The 19803-nt window shown below is 48.5% G+C and overlaps 2 protein-coding genes and 1 long non-coding RNA gene across 7 annotated transcripts in view; 2 read left to right on the top strand and 1 right to left on the bottom strand.

Annotated features, from left to right (window-relative positions):
• Nucleotides 1-19803, bottom strand: part of LOC114864684 (uncharacterized) — a 54162-nt gene that overhangs the window by 2163 nt on the left and 32196 nt on the right. For 2 of the 3 annotated variants that reach the window (XR_003787385.3, XR_003787384.3), the window contains exon 2: nucleotides 10527-11390. This is a non-coding gene — a long non-coding RNA (uncharacterized LOC114864684). Of the gene's footprint in view, nucleotides 1-7951; nucleotides 9307-10526; nucleotides 11391-19803 lie in introns of those variants that run through there. The other variant, XR_008696013.1, reaches the window with a different exon arrangement.
• The window catches only part of LOC114864677 (complexin-2-like), a 32040-nt gene continuing 20215 nt past the window's right edge, over nucleotides 7979-19803 (top strand). The window contains exon 1 of the mRNA XM_029165601.3: nucleotides 7979-8094. Coding sequence (XP_029021434.1) covers nucleotides 8064-8094 — 31 coding nt within the window. The 5' untranslated portion in view covers nucleotides 7979-8063. The remainder of the gene's footprint in view (nucleotides 8095-19803) is intronic.
• LOC129604794 (G surface protein, allelic form 168-like) lies at nucleotides 9269-10668 on the top strand. Of its 3 annotated transcripts, XM_055512613.1 has the most exons (4): nucleotides 9269-9388; nucleotides 9531-10128; nucleotides 10187-10242; nucleotides 10523-10668. In XM_055512613.1, the coding sequence occupies exons 1-4, from the start codon at nucleotides 9286-9288 to the stop codon at nucleotides 10666-10668; spliced, it is 903 nt and encodes a 300-aa protein (XP_055368588.1). In that variant the 5' UTR covers nucleotides 9269-9285. The 3 variants fall into 3 exon arrangements, with proteins under 3 accessions (XP_055368588.1, XP_055368587.1, XP_055368586.1); XM_055512612.1 differs by having other exon boundaries at nucleotides 9531-10242; nucleotides 10523-10631; XM_055512611.1 differs by having other exon boundaries at nucleotides 9286-10128; nucleotides 10523-10631.

Raw genomic sequence — 19803 nt, 5'->3', positions numbered from 1 at the left:
CATTCATAAACCACACATCACAGCTTAGTAACAAAGAGACGACACAACTTCAATACGACTCAGGAAAGCAACACTGCTGTAAATAAGCGTGAGGTTTAGATGGCATAATCATATCCATCGCCATGGGAACCGTTTTATATAGCAGCACATTCTAGTGGAGGCAATGAGGGAAATACTTAAAAAATCACTTCACTAAAAATATGTCACATCCTGTGATGAGCTGAATGTTTGCCACAAAACAGGCCTTAATGAAAGAAGGAGAGGATTTCACCAAGTATTGGTTGAAGACAGAATTTAGCTGGTTCTATTTCATTATTCTTGAAGATGGAGGTGGATGTGATGTTCATGCGTAACGGCTGATTTCTCCCCCAACGAGCCTTTTTCACGCGTCTCAATTCTAGCTGCGATGTTTATCGAGCAGATGAGGAGTTACTCTCTGCAGGAATATGATTTTCCATTTTCAAACTTAAAGTACTACATCTGTTTCATCTCCAAAAAGATATCCAATTCATCAGTCACAACACCCGTGCTCCTCCTGGATCCTCTGAATAACAAGGCGCTCTGCGGTCTCCGAGATCAAACAGGTTAAATCTGGCAGCAGCAACAGATCGATGCAGCTCATTACTGCGCCCGCCTGCTTCACACAGGAGCCGCGGCCGGGTCGAAAGTTTACCCAGTGAGCTGCAGGTCAGAGCTGCTGACAGAGCATCAGTAGCAGCCAGCGGTTCAAGGCGCTCACGATCGCTGGGCGACAGCAGCCAAAGGGCCCTCAGCGTTAATGCCGTGAACAGCAGCGTGGATGGAAACGGGCCCTGCATCAGGACTGGGAGGAGCGTTCAGCCTCTGGGACTAACCACTTTCCACTGACAGGGTGAATTTTCTGTTGATTCAACGGTGAATGAATAATGTGAATCATCTGCTTTGACCAGAAGCTGCTGAATCATCATTAGTCCTGTCTACGATACAGATTATGTACACAACCTGATGTCATGTGCTAAAATACTAGTACTCTTACACGTGAGTAACAACAGTTGTCTTCAATTCTAGTTTCTGTTCATGTCACGTCCAGTGTGATGAAGCATCATCTTCATTAGCATTAGCATCACATTCCTCCCCCTCCTCCTGAGGTTTGCTGTGGTGGCGACAGCGACCTTCGCCGTGAGCCAGGAGTCACCGTGACTGAGCTCTGCCCTCATTAGCAGCCTGCTCTCGCTGCCTGTCGCTCCGTCGTCTCGCTGGGGAAAAACAAGGCGAGGGCGACGCGCGGTCCAGGAGGCTGAGTCTCTGCTGCTTTCTATTCCCAGCCGCGCCCGCGTCCCTGCGTCTGAAGCCTGAAGAGGCCTCAAATGTCAACAGCGCAAGGTGCCAGACGCGCTGCTCGCCTCTCTGCGCTCTAATGTTCCCTGCTCATTAGGAGGATTTCACTCCTCTTTCAATCAAACCACATAAAGGCTGTGGCGGCGGCGCTGCTAATGACAGGACCACATTCCTGCCGTTCTCACCAGCGCGTCCAGCAGCATCGCTGTCTGAGCTCAGACCCAGTGAGTTAGAGCAGAGATGTGGATCTGGGTTTGAATAATTATGTCAACAAACTAATCTGTGTGTGTGTGTGTGTGCGTGCGTGCGTGCGTGCCTGTGTGTGTGTGTGTACACGTGTGCACGTTTGTGCATGCCTGCGTGCATGCGCGTGCTCGTCGTTGTTCGGACTTGTGTCCAATCACACCCTGTTGTTGTCAGGCCTCCCTCCCTCACACCTGGGGCCACACAGACTCCTCAAAGGTCCCACATGCGCTACTGAAATATTAATCATTTCCATCAAAGCAGTGTGAGGGTGCTGCAGATTGATCATTCTAATTAAACTGGCTTGGGGGATGAAGGCAGCTCAATGGATCACAGGGTAACTGCTTATAAAGGCTTTTTGTATTGAAATGCCTTGGCTGTTGTTTGCAGCTGCTGAAGCTGCCTCTGTTTCTGCACCTTGTGAAATCTGGGAGAATAATTTCAGACTCCGTAACATTTGCTCTGCTTCGTATGTGCCAGAACTCGTCCCTTCTCGGAGTGAATCAGGCAGATCAAAGGTTTTATTTTTACCCCCGCGTCCTACTGAGCTCCACTGCAGCGCAACGACAGCCTCCTCGGTTTCACACCGACAAACCTGACGAATGCAGGAAGGTTCCCCACAATCACAAGCAAATCAGCCTCTTAGCATCACAAACCTCCAGCTCGCTCGCTCTCTGCAGCCTTCGCTTGTACTTGTGGAAGCTCCCAGTAGAAATGATTATTGTTGTGCAGCCCAAAATAAGCGGTGACTCGTCCTCGCTGTGACAAAGAGCCTATTCACGGCTCCCACAGGAGCTTTAGACTTGACCAAACTCTTTCACTTCAAGACCATGAGCCAATTACAGGCTCCTCATGCACTTGTAACAAACCCGCCCCCTAAGCCCAACTCCCACCAACAGGAGGATTTATTCTTTAATCAGAGGCATCTCATGGCTGTTGATTTTTATGGACGGAGAAGAGGAAATTTGGACCGAGCCGGTTCCTCCCCGCGGCCGTGGAGACGTCCATACTTCATGAAGGTGAAGAAGCAAAGCAGACACAACAGCAGCTGTTAGTGCTCCCTCATGTTGTGATCTAAGCAACCTAAATATATATTAAGATATAAATATTCACAACAAATGACATCAGATATTTACTACACCACATTAATTAAACACCAACGTGCAGCCAACGGTTCACAGCCTCATCAATAAGAAACTGGATGAAAGTCGAAAACACATGGAGCAAAGGCACTTAAAGCACGTCTGCAGAACAACGTCATCTTCATGTGGTTTCAGATCCTGCTGAGGTTCCGCTGTGGCCCATTCGGTGCCGGAGCTCGACCCAACTGAGAGTTTGAGGTTTCCAGGGCTCGGACTGGATTATTCCACCACGGATTTGTGTTTCTAAACACTGACGTCTATATCTCAGCTCGGCCTGTGGGTGACCCAGTTCAGCAATTAGGTTTTATAATGAAAAAAGGGTTGAAATCCCGTGGCAGCAATTTACAGAGAGCAATTTAATAACACAAACTCAGTGGCTGTGAATACATATTAATAAAGCTTCAGCTGCTCTCGGCCTATGGACAATAAAATGCAACAACGCCAACGGGACGAGACAGAAGAATTTACTCATTATTATTCTATGTGAGCTGCCGACTTTGAACCTCGGAGTCTGTGACCTGCAGCTTCATATTAGAAACGTGATTATTATTACATATGCAAATATTTATATTTTGCATTGATTAACTTAAAGCATTTCTTCACCTTTCTTACCATCTATTATGTTTGTTTGTGGCTTAAATAAATGAAACTTTATCACATCCCAAACAAATACGTAAATGACTCCAGATTTTGGCAGAAAAGATCCCTTGTCCTTAGTTTTGCAGAATCTGTCCAGAGAAAACCATAAGCAAAATTTCCTCTCATTTTCCAAGCTGCAGGTCTCACACACTGGGGAAATCTAGGAGCTGAGCACAGATCAGTAGCCACGCTAGGGAATAATGTCAGCGCCTCTTCCTGACCTACACACTAGCTCCCAACCTGGAGTCACAGATCAGTGGGGACGTCCTCTAAAAACAGGCTGCTCTGGAACCGACAGCGTGTCACCACGCGTTCTGTGCTTGAGTGAGGGAGAAATGAGGGGATATTACAAAGAAATCAGTGGCAGATGAGAGCATCACGTGGAAACAAGCAGCGTCTGCATTTCTGAGTTGCTTAAAGAGTTCCAGGGTGTTGACTTGATTTGTGGCATCTGATCAAACGCTGGTCTTTGTAAGTTTGACAGCTTCTTTTTTCATGTTAGTAGGTTTGTTGCTTCTAGGACAGTGGACGGGTCACCACGGATAACCACTGGTTAACACAGATAACCACTGGTTAACACAGACAACCACTGGTTAACACAGACAACCACTGGTTAGTACAGATAACCACTGGTTAACACAGACAACCACTGGTTAGTACAGACAACCACTGGTTAACACAGACAACCACTGGTTAACACAGATAACCACTGGTTAGTACAGATAACCACTGGTTAACACAGATAACCACTGGTTACCACAGACAACCACTGGTTAACACAGACAACCACTGGTCATGACAGACAACCACTGGTTAACACAGACAACCACTGGTTAGTACAGATAACCACTGGTTAACACAGACAACCACTGGTCATGACAGACAACCACTGGTTAACACAGACAACCACTGGTTAGTACAGATAACCACTGGTTAACACAGATAACCACTGGTCACCATGGACAACCACTGGTTAACACAGATAACCACTGGTTAGTACAGATAACCACTGGTTACCACAGACAACCACTGGTTAACACAGGCAACCACTGGTTAACACAGACAACCACTGGTCATGACAGACAACCACTGGTTAACACAGATAACCACTGGTTAGTACAGATAACCACCGATTAACACAGATAACCACTGGTTAGTACAGATAACCACTGGTCACCACAGATAACCACTGGTTAGTACAGACAACCACTGGTTACCACAGGCAACCACTGGTTAGTACAGACAACCACTGGTTAGTACACGGACACACTCACATTCACACCTACAGACGTTTCAGACTCTCCAGTCAAACTAAATGTCTGTTACTGGACTGTTGGATGAAGCCAGAGGAAACCCGAATGACTCAAACTGGTGGAATCAACCCAGCGCCGTCCTGCTGTGAGGCCAACCACACCACCGCGTAACCTGGTAACCACTTCTCGCAGCAATAATCAAGTTTTAACTGTCACGATTTATGCAAATGAGAAGTCTAAAAGTCAGTGGATTATTAAATGTCATTTTAGAGGTTTATTCTGCAAATAAACTCATTAAAGCTCCAGGCTGCAGCGTTGCCGCTGGTGCTGCTTCACACATACGATCAGTCGATAGTATTGATCAGAACACTGCATGATTTCACATCGGCACTGCAATAACGACTGCTTTCAAAAGTCACTTAATATGAGTTTGTATTGATCTTCAGAGCCACTTCGGAGCCTGATGCTGGGGACGTAGAAACGTGCCGCTAAACGAAGGCAAAACAGCCACAAAGCTGCGACAGCAGCTTCACGCTGGTCTGCGATGCTCTGCGGCGAAGGAGCCTTTTAAATGAGCTCCTCTACAGACTCAACACCATCAGCGTTGCCCCACTTACATGTATGTGCAGACTTAACCTGAGGCCTAATTACATGGGTTTGTCAGGTTCTTCAACTCGTTTACAAAGACCCCTCAAATGAAGTGAGAGGAGGAGATAAAATCAAAATCAGGGATTTAAAGGATCTAATTCCAGGGACAGCAGGGAAGTGAAGGGCCTCGAGTCGGAGCGAGTCTACGTCCAAATCATGCAAATCAAAGAAGATGCTGAGTGAATGCTGAGTGGGTGCAGCTCCAGCGCTGGAAGACGAGGATGCTGGCGTTTCAGATCATCCGTCAGGATGAAGTTTATCACTGTTTTGGGCATATTCCCATTAGAACCAACGTGTGCTAGTTCTAGTATTCCATTGTTGGTTTCACCTTCAAACTGCAAAGACAAAGAACAGTTTCCTTTCAAACATACTTAGAAAGGACCTGAGGGGAAAGTGAAATAAACGCGGCCTCGTATTAGTGACTCACTCGCGAAAGGCTCCGTACTCAGCTTTTAAATTGGATAATTAAAAACCTGAATGTTTTTTAAAAGGTTGAATAAAAGGCCTCCAACACATTGTTGCTTGGGGTCATGCTGGATGTTTATCCTTATAGCTGAGAAGACGTGTCCTTTCACATATTGACTGTCATGACACGGCATCATTTTAGTTGCGTTAGTCGGAGCAGGGAGCAAAATGGATTTGAATTATCACCAGACCACAAAATCCTAAGGAAGCAAAAAAAAAAAGAAACGCTGTGTGTTATTCTGTCCCACCTTTAAAAACTGTTACAGAGGTCAAGCTGCACAGGCGCCAGGCCCACGACCACCAATCTGGATCCAAATGTCAAAAAAACTCCACTGAATCACAAATGAGCCCAACCAGCATGTGCAGACCCTTGTTTATTGGAATCAGGACAGAAGAAGTGAGACCAGAATAACCAAAGGCAGAATATCAGAGTCCGATAATGAAAAGGAGACTGAGCGGATGTGAGGTCAGAGAGCGAGTGGAGGTCCGGTTATCAGGGACCAGGATCTGAACCACAGAGCAAGAATTAACATGGGGCTTGAGGCGGTGTGGCAGGAAACTGGTTGAGGTGCTGTTTACATGCAGAACAGTTAGACCAGGAACTGGGCGTCAAATGTAGTGTTTTGAAATGGTTCGGACATTTGTTGATGCTATTGCTTTGGTCTCGGTCAGTTTAAGCAAACATAATCTTAACCCATAGGGGGCCGTCCTCTCCCCTCCCGGTCTGGCTCCTCGGCCCAGATGCCTGAGACTATTTAGTGTAGCAGTGACGTATAATATTTCAAAGAACGATCTGCTCCGCACGCAGCACTAAGCGCCACGTAGCGCCGCCTGGACGGAGCGTGAACCGAGACCAGGCGGGAGACGTGCGGCTGCAGCGCTTTCTCCGATGCCCGTCACATCCCAGGGTTTCTGCGCTAGTGCGAGCAGAGCTTTTCCCGTTGCATAGAAGGGGGCGGGCCGTAGGACGGAGCAGCCAGCCAGCGTCGGCCGTGATCGGCCAGGGGGACGCTGTGGGACGCTCCTCTCTCCTCCCCCCATGTGATCCAGTCGCTCCTTCCCATCACGGTGTGAACGGCAGCTGCTTCACCCTCCACCCACCACCACGCCCCCCCTCCTCCTCCTCCCTACGTGTGTGTTCGTGTGAGTGAGGGAGAGTGTGTGAGTGTGTGAGTGAGTGAGTGAGCGAGTGAGTGAGTGAGCGAGTGAGTGAGTGAGCAAGTGAGTGAGTGAGTGAGTGTGCAGGAAGACGTAGAGGCAAGAGGAAGCTCCAAGGACGTCCTTTTTCCAGCCCCGGGAGCCAGAGATGCGAGGGACGAGCACTTAGATTCGCTGCCTGCTGTCGGATAACTTGGCTCCGGAGTGAAGCTGCTCTCTGCTTCCCGCTCGGTGCGTGCGTGCGTGCGTGCGTGAGTGAGGAGGAGGATTTCGGCCGCTCGCCGGACGGAGGTAGATCGATGCCTGACGCGGCCGCTTCGCTGCAGCTCGATGCACGGGGAGCTGTCCAGCCGCGGCGGTGCTGAAACCAGGCTCCCACCGACAGACCGAACGAACGAGGAAGTGCGCGCGTGTGCGCGTGCGCGCCAGCTCGCTCGCCGTCTCAGGGCGACCGTGAACATATGTGTAGACGTAAACATGCGTGCAGCCGTGCGCGTCGCGCGTCGGGGTGAATGAGAGCAGTGTCCCTCGAACGGAGAATGCAAAGTTTCACCACACGATGAGGGGAAAATCCACAGCGGTGGTTGCCAACACGCGCACCCACGGCACACCGTCCTGCCAACACGCGCACCCACGGCACACCGTCCTGCCACGGAGAGGACCCGCACCGCGCACTTCCCCAAAAGTCGCCCGGCTGCGGGCGAAGCTCGGCGCGTCCACCGGTTCCGCCTGTCGTGACACACGCTTCCCGACGCTGTCTGACGCCACACGCTACGGAAGCACCGAACGCAGCCGAACCCGGACGGTTCCGCGGTTCCCGTCGCGTTTAGGTCGCGTTTGAACCACTGACCTCAGTGTCCTTCAGTTGGCGCATTGAGGGAACGTGCGCAACACGCGAGCTCGCACTCGAAGCCACGTACGTGACATGTTTGTAGAGTAAATCCACAAACCGCTGCCTCGAAGTCTAAGGTTTTATGACTGAATACTGAACGTGGAGCTGTCGGTACTTCATAGTTTATAGTGACCTCCTCACTCATTTCCAGTAACATCTGAAGCGTCGCTGGGATCGAATGAGTGGTTTTGATCTTCTGTTTTTTGTCATTTCTCCTCCAGACCTGGCAACAACGAGCTCATAGAACCCACTTACTGAATGTAACATCGCTTCACTGAGGAAGGCAGGGAATTACAAGCCATCAGCATGAATTTCGTTATGAAGCAAGCGTTGGGAGGTGAGTCCAGCCTGCTTTTCTTTGTCGCTCCAAACTTTTCTGTCGCATGCGTCTTCAGCTTCACCACAAAGGTCTTTGTCTCACTGGATCTGCGTCCCCTCTTGGTGTTTTATTTCCATCTGCTGCTGGTCCCTGTGCATCATCTGTGATTCAGGAGCACAGCTTATTGCAACAGGCAGGATTTGTAACGTATATTGAACCTTCGTGGCCGAAAGGTCATTTCGTGTTCGTCTGAGTGCGTCCTGCTTTCAGGCAGCTATTAAAGCAGCGCTGCCCGGGGCTCCGTCCCACCATTAGTCTGACTGTGGCGCTGCCTCTTGGCTGGATGCTGCAGTGACTTAAAATGCTGAGCGCACATTTTCCACCTGAAGGAGGAAAGGTAATCAGGCTAAATCCAATCTTCAGTGATTTCATTCAGCTCGCGCACAGGTGAAGGATTTTCTAATTGCTTGTGTTGCAACGACTCCCCGGACATGAAACGATCATAACAGTGTAATGAGTTGTGGAAAAAAGCCAACATGTGTGAGCAGTGGAAGTGGAACGGACCTAAATGACTTTCACACAACGCAGGCTGCTGAAGGAGGCAGTGAAGCACAGGAGCGCATGTGTGTGGTTCACATCCACGCAGGGCGTGAGCCGCAACCCAACACTGTTGTTTTGAACTTGTCCTCCTGCTCCACAGACGTATGGGTGTGGTCTGACTGGGCTGGAAACAATTCTAATCACATTTGCAGTGAACTGCTGCTGCAGCTCGTGTGGGGGCAGAGAATGCGATCACAGATTCACTGTCTGATGTAGCAACTGGAGCCTTATTGGAGCAGTGGGACGGAGCCGCGGCGACAGGAGCCGCTGCAGGTTCCAGTAACGGGTCACTGTAAACAGGAGATGTGACCGCTTATTAATAACCGTGAGGCTTGACTGATGTAGCCTGTCGCCGTACTCCCTCCACATGTGACGTCATGACACGCCGCAGCACCAGACGATGCCAAACAACCCCTTTAATTAGTGGGACATGAAGCTCTTTGTGCTTTTGACTTCATCAAGTAGAAACAGCCGACTCATTACATCCTCACAAGAATCCTCTCCTCCTGAGTCGAGACACTGGATTCTAGTGCAGGGTCCTCGGATGAAGGTGGCCAGTTGCTTCTCACTGGGTGACGACACAGCAGGGGGTCGCGCCTGTTTATTCTCATGTTTGCTCACGGACACTTCCTGCAGAAACCAACGCTGGCCTTAAACGGACTCCTCTCAGCCTTGTGCTGTTTGGTTTGTGTGAACGGTTTGCTGGTCTCAGGTACCGGTTGTGTGTGTGTTGGTCTCAGGTACAGGTTGTGTGTGTGTTGGTCTCAGGTACAGTTTGTGTGTGTGTTGGTCTCAGGTACCGGTTGTGTGTGTGTTGGTCTCAGGTACAGGTTGTGTGTGTGTGTTGGTCTCAGGTACAGGTTGTGTTTGTTGGTCTCAGGTACAGGTTGTGTGTGTGTTGGTCTCAGGTACAGTTTGTGTGTGTGTTGGTCTCAGGTACCGGTTGTGTGTGTGTTGGTCTCAGGTACAGGTTGTGTGGATGGTTTGCTGGTCTCAGGTACAAGTTGTGTGTGTGTGTTGGTCTCAGGTACAGGTTGTGTGTGTGTTGGTCTCAGGTACAGGTTGTGTGTGTGTTGGTCTCAGGTACCGGTTGTGTGTGTGTTGGTCTCAGGTACCGGTTGTGTGTGTGTTGGTCTCAGGTACAGTTTGTGTGTGTGTTGGTCTCAGGTACCGGTTGTGTGTGTGTTGGTCTCAGGTACAGGTTGTGTGGATGGTTTGCTGGTCTCAGGTACAAGTTGTGTGTGTGTGTTGGTCTCAGGTACAGGTTGTGTGCGCTGGTCTCAGGTACCGGTTGTGTGTGTGTTGGTCTCAGGTACAGGTTGTGTGTGTGTTGGTCTCAGGTACAGTTTGTGTGTGTGTTGGTCTCAGGTACCGGTTGTGTGTGTGTTGGTCTCAGGTACAGGTTGTGTGTGTGTTGGTCTCAGGTACAGTTTGTGTGTGTGTTGGTCTCAGGTACCGGTTGTGTGTGTGTTGGTCTCAGGTACAGGTTGTGTGTGTGTGTTGGTCTCAGGTACAGGTTGTGTGTGTGTTGGTCTCAGGTACCGGTTGTGTGTGTGTTGGTCTCAGGTACCGGTTGCGTGTGTGTTGGTCTCAGGTACCGGTTGTGTGTGTGTTGGTCTCAGGTACAAGTTGTGTGTGTGTGTTGGTCTCAGGTACAGGTTGTGTGCGCTGGTCTCAGGTACCGGTTGTGTGTGTGTTGGTCTCAGGTACCGGTTGTGTGTGTGTTGGTCTCAGGTACCGGTTGTGTGTGTGTTGGTCTCAGGTACCGGTTGTGTGTGTGTTGGTCTCAGGTACCGGTTGTGTGTTTGTTGGTCTCAGGTACAGGTTGTGTGTGTGTTGGTCTCAGGTACCGGTTGCGTGGGCGTAGCTGGTTCGCTCCTGTTGGCGAGAGGCTTCGTGGGCGTCCTGACCCCCTGGGGAGCAGCAGATGCCCTCTGCCGGCCTCATACGTGTAGCAGCACGTCAATAGAGACGACAAGTCAAATCCGCTGAACTGAGCACAAAAGAAATTTCACACACGAGGAAAAGCAGGAGGTTTGTGCCAAGGTTTTAAGCACCTTAAGCAGCGTATTTCTTAGCATCGTGGGGAGCACGCGTTCCTTTGTTTCCTTCCTAAGGAGTAATGAGTTTTCAGTGTGCAGTGGATTAGCTGTGGGCTATTATCTCGCCCGTCTCTGAACACTTCAGACGAACTCACGCTCCATCTGCTCACACGCAGCCTGTTTTGTATTGTGTCTGTTTGGTACAGACTCGCTCTGCGAGGCAAAGCGCTGGTCTCGTCACCTCTGACCCTTCGCTCACTCTGTGGAGCCTCTGTGGAGCTTCCCAGACCTGCAGAGACTAAACTTCACAGCAGATTTGGCTCAAACGCTGTGGCAGATGATTTGGTGCCATTAATCGTGTCCAAATGGTTCTAGAGGGAACACGGATCCAAGTGAGCGAGAACAGTGGAAGTCAGTGGTTCATGTTCTCACTCCAGCCTCCTCCCACACTCAAAGACGCCGTGTCAGCTTAATTGGCGTCTTGAAATTGCCCGTAGGCGTGAATGTGAGTGTGAATGGCTGTTTGTCCTGTGATGGACAGGCCACGTGTCCAGTACCGCCTCTCATCCAGCGATGGATGAAACGGGCTCCAGCGCCTCGTGGAAAGGCAGGTAGGATCATGGATGGATGAACTTGTTCTCCTTCTGTTCTCATTGTTGAACTGCCTTCATTCTGTTCAGAAAATGTCAGGAGGCAGATTCACTTGTTTGCATTTGCAGATGTTTTCTGGTGCAGAAGCATAATTTGACAGGACAGGTTGGTTTTGGGACGTTTGAACCGTTTGTCAGATTTTAGCTCATTCACAGTCATTAAAGTTTTCAGTGAGCTGTGATTAAATATTTAAATGTAGCTACAAAAACATCAACAACTAAAACTAATTGTAGAGGCTTAAATCCAGAATCCAACAAAATGGTTTTAGTGTAAAACCACATTTGATGCATTAAATTAAAAAAGGACTGAAACATGAGAACAGATGCTGTTTCTCAGCTGTTCTGGTTCATGTAATGATTCCGGGTCACAAACCCGACACTGGGCTGCGTTCCAAACATCAGCCCCGGTCAGACATACGCGTTCTCTAGCACAGACGTGGTGAAGCTAACAGCTAAAGCTAACGTAGCACCGAAGTGGCGCATAGTTCTTCGTTTTGGCCAGAGCTTGTGAGTGTAAAACAAAAAGTTGGGTCAAATTAGGTGGGATTGATCCAACTGGCAGCCAGAGTGTTGCCGGAGTCACGCAGGACTCCATCTGCAGGAAGGAGCTGCCATTCAGGGAGAGAGGAAGGGATTTATTGCCAATGACACCATCCAAAGTGCTCGTAAATGGCTTTCTCCGTCTCAGGCTCCTCCCTCCTGCTCTCCTCCTCCTCCTCCTTTCTTGGCCGGCATCCTCTGGCCGCTGCCTCGGAGGATGAGGCGAAGGGAACGAGGCGTAAGAGGAGATGGAAAGTGACAAATTGATCCTTTAAACTGGGTTACATCACCAGTCGCTGACGGCCCTGAAAGCTGCAGCCGCGGAGCTCTAACATCTTAATGGGGGATGTTTTCTGCCATTTCCCTACTTTCCCTCACTTCTCCATTCGTCTGCGTCTCCCGCTCCCTTCCTCACTCACACCTCGTCTCAGTCACGACTCTTCCTGCCTTTAATCCACCCGCGCCACCTCTCTCCCCAACCCTCCCCCATTTTACTCTGCCGCTCTCTCAAGCCCCTCTTTGCTCGTCCATTCTTCAATTTAATTTCCTTCCCTTTCTTTCCTCCCTCCCTCCTTCAACTATTACAGTAAATCTAAAGGGTGAGGCAAGGAAACATCAATCAGGCAGCCACAGGGGAAACTGGGACGTGTTTGTGTGTGTGCTTTACTGCGTGATCCTGTGTTTGCTTGTGTGTGGCGAGAGAGGAAGAGAGAGAGAAGGTGGAGAAGAGGAAGGTGTGTGACAAACAGACAGCGGAGACTGGGCTTTAGCTGGCATTAGGTGATAAAGTGCAAGTGCATGTCAGCGCGCGTGTGTTTGTGGGTGAGACGAGAGGAGAAATGATGCTGACACACACACAAAAGTACACACAAATTGACAGCATCGCACAAACACACGCAGAAGCCGAGAATGAAAAGCAAAGGGACTGACAGAGTGATAAACAAACAAAAGAACGCACACACGCAGTCAATCAGTGAGAGGCGGCGCCTCTGGACCGCAGACACACGTTAACAGTGGATCTGAGCAGGATGCTCTCGCAGACACGCGAAACCGAGCTGCCTCCAGCGCCTGCACTCGGCCGCCGAGCAGATGGAGGTCCGGTGTTTCGCTCAGGCGGCGATAATGAAGGTCAGGAAACCGAAGCGGGACGCAGCCGCTCCGTCACAAAGCGTCTGTCCAACCTGGAGGCCGTCGCTGCCCTTTAAAAACAGCGAGAGCTCAGACTTTGATGGTGCAAAAGCAACTTTACGTTGCAGAGTTCACCCAGTCTTAGTGTCAGGACGGACGCAGATCACGCAGCTGGAGAGCTGCGATGTTCCATGGTCCCACCGCTCCGCTTGTGCAGTCACATTGGAGATAAAACATATTTGTCCTGAAGGATTAATTAGGATTAAGAGAAGAGCCCTGGAGGACGTGAGGCCACATGCATATTCACAAACCTTCCTGCTTCGTTGTGCTCTTTTTTCTATTGTGGTGGATTCATTTAGTATCAGATTCCTCCTGATAAGATGGAAACTCTTTGGGTCGTCCTCTCTTAGTGTCTGTATGAGCCACGTCTGCTCTTCACCTTTAATGCTGCATAAATATTCCTACATTCAGCCTCAGTGGAATTACTTTCCCTTTTATTATTACGCTTTGATTTTAACAACTGGGCCACGTGAGCTGAGATTGAATTCTCCTGCAGCACGTTTCCAATGTTATTAATGGGGCACAGACCAACTGCTTTTATTTTGCTAAATGCTCATGGAGATGTGATAAAGCTGGTAGGAGTCATACGCTCAACCTCCATCTGAGACACATGTTTCAAAGCTTTGTGCATGCGTGGCCGCTCACTGGCAGGAATTCAGATGAGTTCTTCACACTAAACTGATTTTCTGCCGGCTCGGCATATAAGAACAATGTTTTATCGAGGACATCAACCCATTTTAGTGTCATTCAAAGAAATGAGGCACAACGGAGGAAACGCATTTCTGAGAAATGGATGTGCACTAACGACATCTGCCCATTCTGACACACCCACTGCACAGCACTGCCTCTGCATTTATTATGGGGCAATGTTTATGGTGTAGAAAAAATAATAAAACCTCAGTAAATATCATTTAGGTATCTGCTTTATCCCATTGGGGGTCGCCACAGCCAACGATTCGCATGGTTGATTAGGAAAGTTTTTAACCCCTCTCTGAGGGGATTAAACCTGCGAACTGGGCGATGAGATCGCGACGTAATAAATAAATAATACTAGTAATAAAGTAGTAATAGTAATAAGTATAATACATATTATTTAAACTGCCAAAATCAGTGTTTAAGTGAATGTTATTACAACTGGCAGCATTATTAACTGCATTCTCTTTTTTAATCAGCCAACAGGAGTCGGGCAAACAGCTTCAATCCATAATAATAAGAATCTATGAGCAGGAAACGAGGCTTTGTCTTTTCCTGTATCTTTCATGCTCCGTCACTTCTCATACTGATAAAAACAAAAGTCAAAGCATTTACACCATTTACTCCATGATTCTGCTCACTTTGAGAACTTTTAGCTACAATTATGCTTTTGCAGCTTTAGACTCACACAACAGCTGGTCCACAGGGGGCGACTTTAAAACGTGCCCGTCTGGAAATGATTGATCTATTGATATGTTACTTGTCACCATGGTTCAGTGATGCCCCCTGAAGCTCTGCACGTCTCTGCGTGTGTTGTCTGTGTTATAATCATGAAGTGACATCGGTCGAACCTCGGGACAGTTTCTGAAAGTCAAGTGAGAGCTGGTGTGTGAAGATACATCTAGTCTGGCAACTTATGAAGGAGCCGGAGGCATCAACAGAGGGAGCTATTGTTATCATTTATGGAGGGAGGGTTCCTCTTCAACCCCGCTGGTTCTGGACTGTTTGGGGCACACTGGACTGGACTTGCTCTTTTGTGGGAGCGGGTGCTTCAGGTGTCAGCGTTGGGGCTCAGAGATGCTGTGAGGCCGTCTGGCCACCTTCCATTGGAGATGTCAGTGACCTGAATGATACAGTAAGGCCTGAAAAAGGATCAGCTGTAACTGCAGACCATTCTAGAAAACGGGTTCAGCGCTGAGGACCACACATAATAATAGACTGACATTCTGCAGTCTGTGGGGGTTTTCTGCCCTGCAACAGTCAGCTGGGTGCAGGCGGTCCAGCAGCTGCACAGGGAATCCCCATGTGGAGAACGGGGCTGTCAGTCACCGCCTTTCATTTTCACCATGAAAACTCCCTCTGGCATTTTCCACGAAGCAACATTTGCGAGGACATTGGAGGCTTGAGCGGTGAAATAGCAGAATGCGAGGAACAAACGTGACGGCAGAAATCTGTGAACGACAGTTGGTTCCTCGGTTCATTAGGTTTCACTCCAAGCAGGAATGGTATTTTTAACCTCCACTCTCATAACTGGAGCTGAACTTGCACGGTCCATTGAGAGAACCACCATCATCTGAACTGTTGGGACTTTTAGGCAGAGAGGAGAAGGACTGCTCATTCGCCCGTCGTGGTCTGGTCATGTGTGGACGTGTCCTTGGGCAAGGCACTTACTGGGGCTCAGCCACAAGGCAGCTCTGCCGTTGGGTGTGAGCGTGTGCGAAGACAAATGAGCCTCTCGGACAAAAACAAACAAGTCACTTCTCCAGTTTTTCTGAGCTGGGTGAGATCAGGGAATGAAAACACTCGCCATCATCGAGCCGCTGATTCACGCTATGACCTAGAAAGCAGTTAATAGCAAACGTCGAGGCTGCAGGACATTTAACTACACAGAAGGGATGACTGCATAGCATGCATTGACAGGAGCACCCTCTCTATATATCTTCAAATCCACATGGTGCTTAGACAATAATGACGCCGCTCTTATTCAGCTGTGAACACTGCGTGAAGTTGGACTCATGTTATTTTTATGATTCAAGGCTCAAGAGTCGCCTTCGACAGCAGGCTTGACCTTGACCTCCCCCAGCTTGTTGATTTACTTGTTTTCAGTCTTAATGTGAGTCAGGAGAGTTTTTCCAACAGCTTGTACATGTAACTGATCAATGCCGAGGATCCGTTACAGCAGCACTGGCATCTGTCCAGCCTCATCTCACCGAGGCTTTCATTAGGCTCCAAATACCATCTGATTTTCAACATTCCTACCAGTTATGAGACAACGTACAAAAGCTAATAAGGACAATTAACACAAACTGTTTGGCCTAAAAAGGAAAACCTGCAATTAGCAGCCTGGAGTAAAACGAGGATGAGCTCCTCTAAAATGCAACCTGTAGGTTCTGCAGGTCGGCGGGACATGAGGTAATAAAGACTGAATGTCTTCCTCTTATATATTTATTTCCCCTATTATTTCACTCCCACCAGAGTGAAATATTAAAAAGTGGGGGCTCATTTTTTAATCTGCACAAACTAAAATTTTACTCTAAAACTTTGTCATAGTTAATGAGACGAAATAATAAAAAGCGAGCGTGAATGCTCTTTAGTAGCGATGTACAGGCTCTGGACCTCAGCGGTGCCAGGGGTTCCACCATGTGTGGACCCCGTGAGTCACCATGTCTGACATGACGGAGCTGTAACTGACTGGAGGTCAGTGACACAGCACAACGACATGACGGTTAAAGGCATCGAGGGCGTGCATCCGCGTCTGGCGCTCACCATCGATTGCTTCGACCCGCATGTGTGCTGCACAGTCAAAGCATCATTAGGGAGGGTCGGTTCTGAGAATGAGCAGCACGAGTCCAGCCTCCTCATCAGATGCTGACATTCAACCACCGTTTCTAGGAAGAAGCCCAACGTAGGTTTACACAAACACACACACACACACACACACACACACACACACACACACACACACACACACACACACACACACACACACACACACACACACACACACACACACACACACACCAGATCCTGATGCAAACAGACACCACCTGCTGCCGTGACACTAGGCGTGTGATGGTAGCAGTGTCAGAAACTTGCGTCTTGTTGGGTCCAGTGTTTTCAAGCACTTCGCCAAGAAATCACTGAGTCACTGCTTTTGCTCAGCAACTTTAACAACCTTTGCAGATGCAACGAGGGCAGTTTGTGCAATCGGGCTGAAAAAGCCAATGATTTGCTTCATGATGATGAAACATAGACTCACCAACATATGTTTGTCCAACAGGAACTGCACAAAAACAAAACATAAAGATGTCCAAGAAACAGAAAACCAGGCAAAGACATGAAAGCCAAAAAATAAATGAAGCTTCAAGAAGATGCAGAGCAGCACATTAGTGGCCACGTGCTCCACAGATGGGCTCCTTCTACCTCAGCAGTGGCAGAGCTCTAAGGAAGTGAGTCATCTGTTCAGCCTGAATATCGGCACCTACTGTATATTATGCAACATCAGTGCGTCGACCTCCACTGTCCGTTTATGGCGATTTAACATCAAACGGCAGCGTTTGGTCGGGTCAGGAGAGATAAATGCACTGGAGGTTTTAAAGAATAAATACGAGCATAATAAATGATATCCGCTGTGGTTAATCAACTCAAGCAGTGAAGTGTAAAAGTTAGTGGAATGCTCTTATCCTCAGTGGGTCTCTGTGAAGCTACAGGGAATAAGCCAGACAGACGCGTCTGTTACGTAACAGCAGAGACGCTGTGGAGCCCGAAATCCACACACTATAAGGCTTTAAAACTAAATCCACAAGGTCCAAACTCAGCATCACAGCACTTCGCTGCTGTGAGGCTCTAAAGCTTTCTGTCCTGGTTCCTCAAAGCCACCAGTCGCTCCAGCTCTGTGCAGAACAGAACTGCTTCTTCGCTCTCAGATCCACTTTCTGGCAAGTGGAGGCAGCAGCTGGATTTCTTGCTCCTATGTTCATTTAAAATTAATGTTCAGAGGTTTCACCAGGTGGCGGCCGGGACTGATGATCGGCCTGTAGCAGCCGTCAGCAGAAGGCAGCTCAGTGAGCCAGAAACATGAGAGCAACCACAACGGGAGACAACACCCCTCGTCTAATTCTTCATTAATTTATCCTTAAAACGTAAACATCTGAGATTCTTCGTAATCTTACAGCTGCCTGTTTTGCTTATTTTTGTGTCTAAGCATATTAGACACGTTCCTGCTTAATACACAAGCAGTGAGGCTAATTGATCATACAAAGGAACTACAGTTGCCAAAAATAGCCCATGTGATGTCACAGCTCTTCAGATAACAACTAATTTTCCACTTGGCTCCCTAATGCACCACGCTGAGTTATTTTGCCCAATAAGAACAATGTGCAACGTTCTGGCAAGAGAATTATGCAACAGCCGACCCTCACCGCGTCTTTTTGACCGGCATCCAAAATGGCCGCCCTCCTCAATATGTCCCACTGGCACGAAAAGACCATCCAGTCCTTGGCTTGAATTATGATATCATCAGCAAACACTTGAGGGATTAGCAGTGATTCCCTAAACGATGCAGCGTGAACCCACGCGGCCACAGTGGCCCAACGTACACGTCCATGAACATCCGACAGGCTCATCAATTATCAACCGCAGTTTGGTGTGGGTCCATTAAACCTCATTGCTCTATTTTGCTTGCTGGCTCATTAATCAGAACATTTCGACAGACTCCTGCACGGTCTCCCTGTGCCGGTGACTATCTCAACCATAAGCAGGTGTGTTTATCCATAGATACTCTCATTGCTGCTGGAAGGTCTAGAGGCATCAGAGCAGTAACTCTGTTTGAAAAGCGGCCCAAGGTCGAGCCGGAAGCCTTTTGGATCAGAAACACAGCAGCAGACGGTCCGCTGAGGTTTCACTCAAGGTTGCAGCAAGTCGGCTGCTTTTATCTTCTGTGTCACTAAAAGCTCAGGGGGAGGTTTAACCTAAAACTACAGCTTTTACGATGCTGCTCATCTCAGCATTGGAACAAAGGGTCAAAGTCAACAGACAACAATTAAAGCCTCTTCAGATTCCTTCATTTCACCCGTTTGCAGGTGAAAGGCCACGGTGCTGTTGTAAAAGGGAGCAGGGTGGCCTGTCATCTGCAGACACCAGTGGTTTGACTAAACACCAGGACTTCCACTGTTCATAGAGGCATACATGGATCAGTGCTTCTTTATTAACTGCTGCTGGTATGGCTGCACTGCTACATTCTTTCTGGCACAAAAAAGAAACAGAAGAGACAAGATGCATTAACTGTGAGCTTGGTGCTCTTCTTCTTATCTCACCCGTTTTCTGTGGTCTTCTCGTCTACATGTACTACTGCTTCCCAATCTCACCACTTAAATGGTACTAGCAGCAATCACCAGGATTCCCAGATGTAAATCAGTCCCTGATTAGTTGGCAAGAATAAAAGCCAGCGGCTCCTGAGGACTCAGTTCAGAAGCTTCTCTATTTATTATTGATGTCCAACAGTAGCCTGAGCAGAACTAAAGCAGCAAATCACACATTTTAAAAAGTACAGTAATGAAAGTAAAGTAGTAAAATGTGTCTCCCTATCAACACATTTGCTTTCGTACAGAGTCTACATGCCAAGCGTTCTGTCCTGCTGGGTCTCATATGCCGAGTGTCCTGAACAGCCCTTGGTCCCAAACCCTGCCAAGGTTTCTGGGGTTGATTCCTGCTGGGTCAAGCCAAGCTGAAAATGCGTGCACGCACGATGCAGTTGATTCTGTGGATTGACAGCTTGTGGTATTTGGCTTGGTGGCAGTAAGAGAGGACGTTATGTGGATGAGGAATGGGGCGGTTGAGGTGAGGGAGGGAGGAAGAATACGGACAAGATCACGTCATCTGTCTCAAGGAAGTTACTTCATTTTCCAATTCAGGAAGGTTATAAAAGTTGCATGTGTGACTATTGGAGAATAAAAGTCAGAGTAAATAGTCAATGTGCACATTTTACAAAATGTGCAGGGAAGAAGGTTAATTAG

Source organism: Betta splendens, chromosome 10 (assembly GCF_900634795.4).
Source record: "Betta splendens chromosome 10, fBetSpl5.4, whole genome shotgun sequence".
Classification (NCBI taxonomy): Eukaryota; Metazoa; Chordata; class Actinopteri; order Anabantiformes; family Osphronemidae; genus Betta; species Betta splendens.
The sequence above is the reverse complement of the archived record's forward strand: the minus strand, read 5'-3'. Positions and strand labels throughout refer to the sequence as shown.

Excerpts from the sequence above, each read along its gene's own strand:
- LOC129604794 (XM_055512611.1), top strand. The coding sequence starts at position 9,286 with ATGTTTGCTCACGGACACTTCCTGCAGAAACCAACGCTGGCCTTAAAC. Across the intron at positions 10,129-10,186 it reads TGTGTGTGTGTTGGTCTCAG|GTACAGGTTGTGTGTGTGTT; the intron begins GTACCGGTTGTG and ends TGTTGGTCTCAG. Across the intron at positions 10,243-10,522 it reads TGTGTGTGTGTTGGTCTCAG|GTACCGGTTGCGTGGGCGTA; the intron begins GTACCGGTTGCG and ends TGTTGGTCTCAG.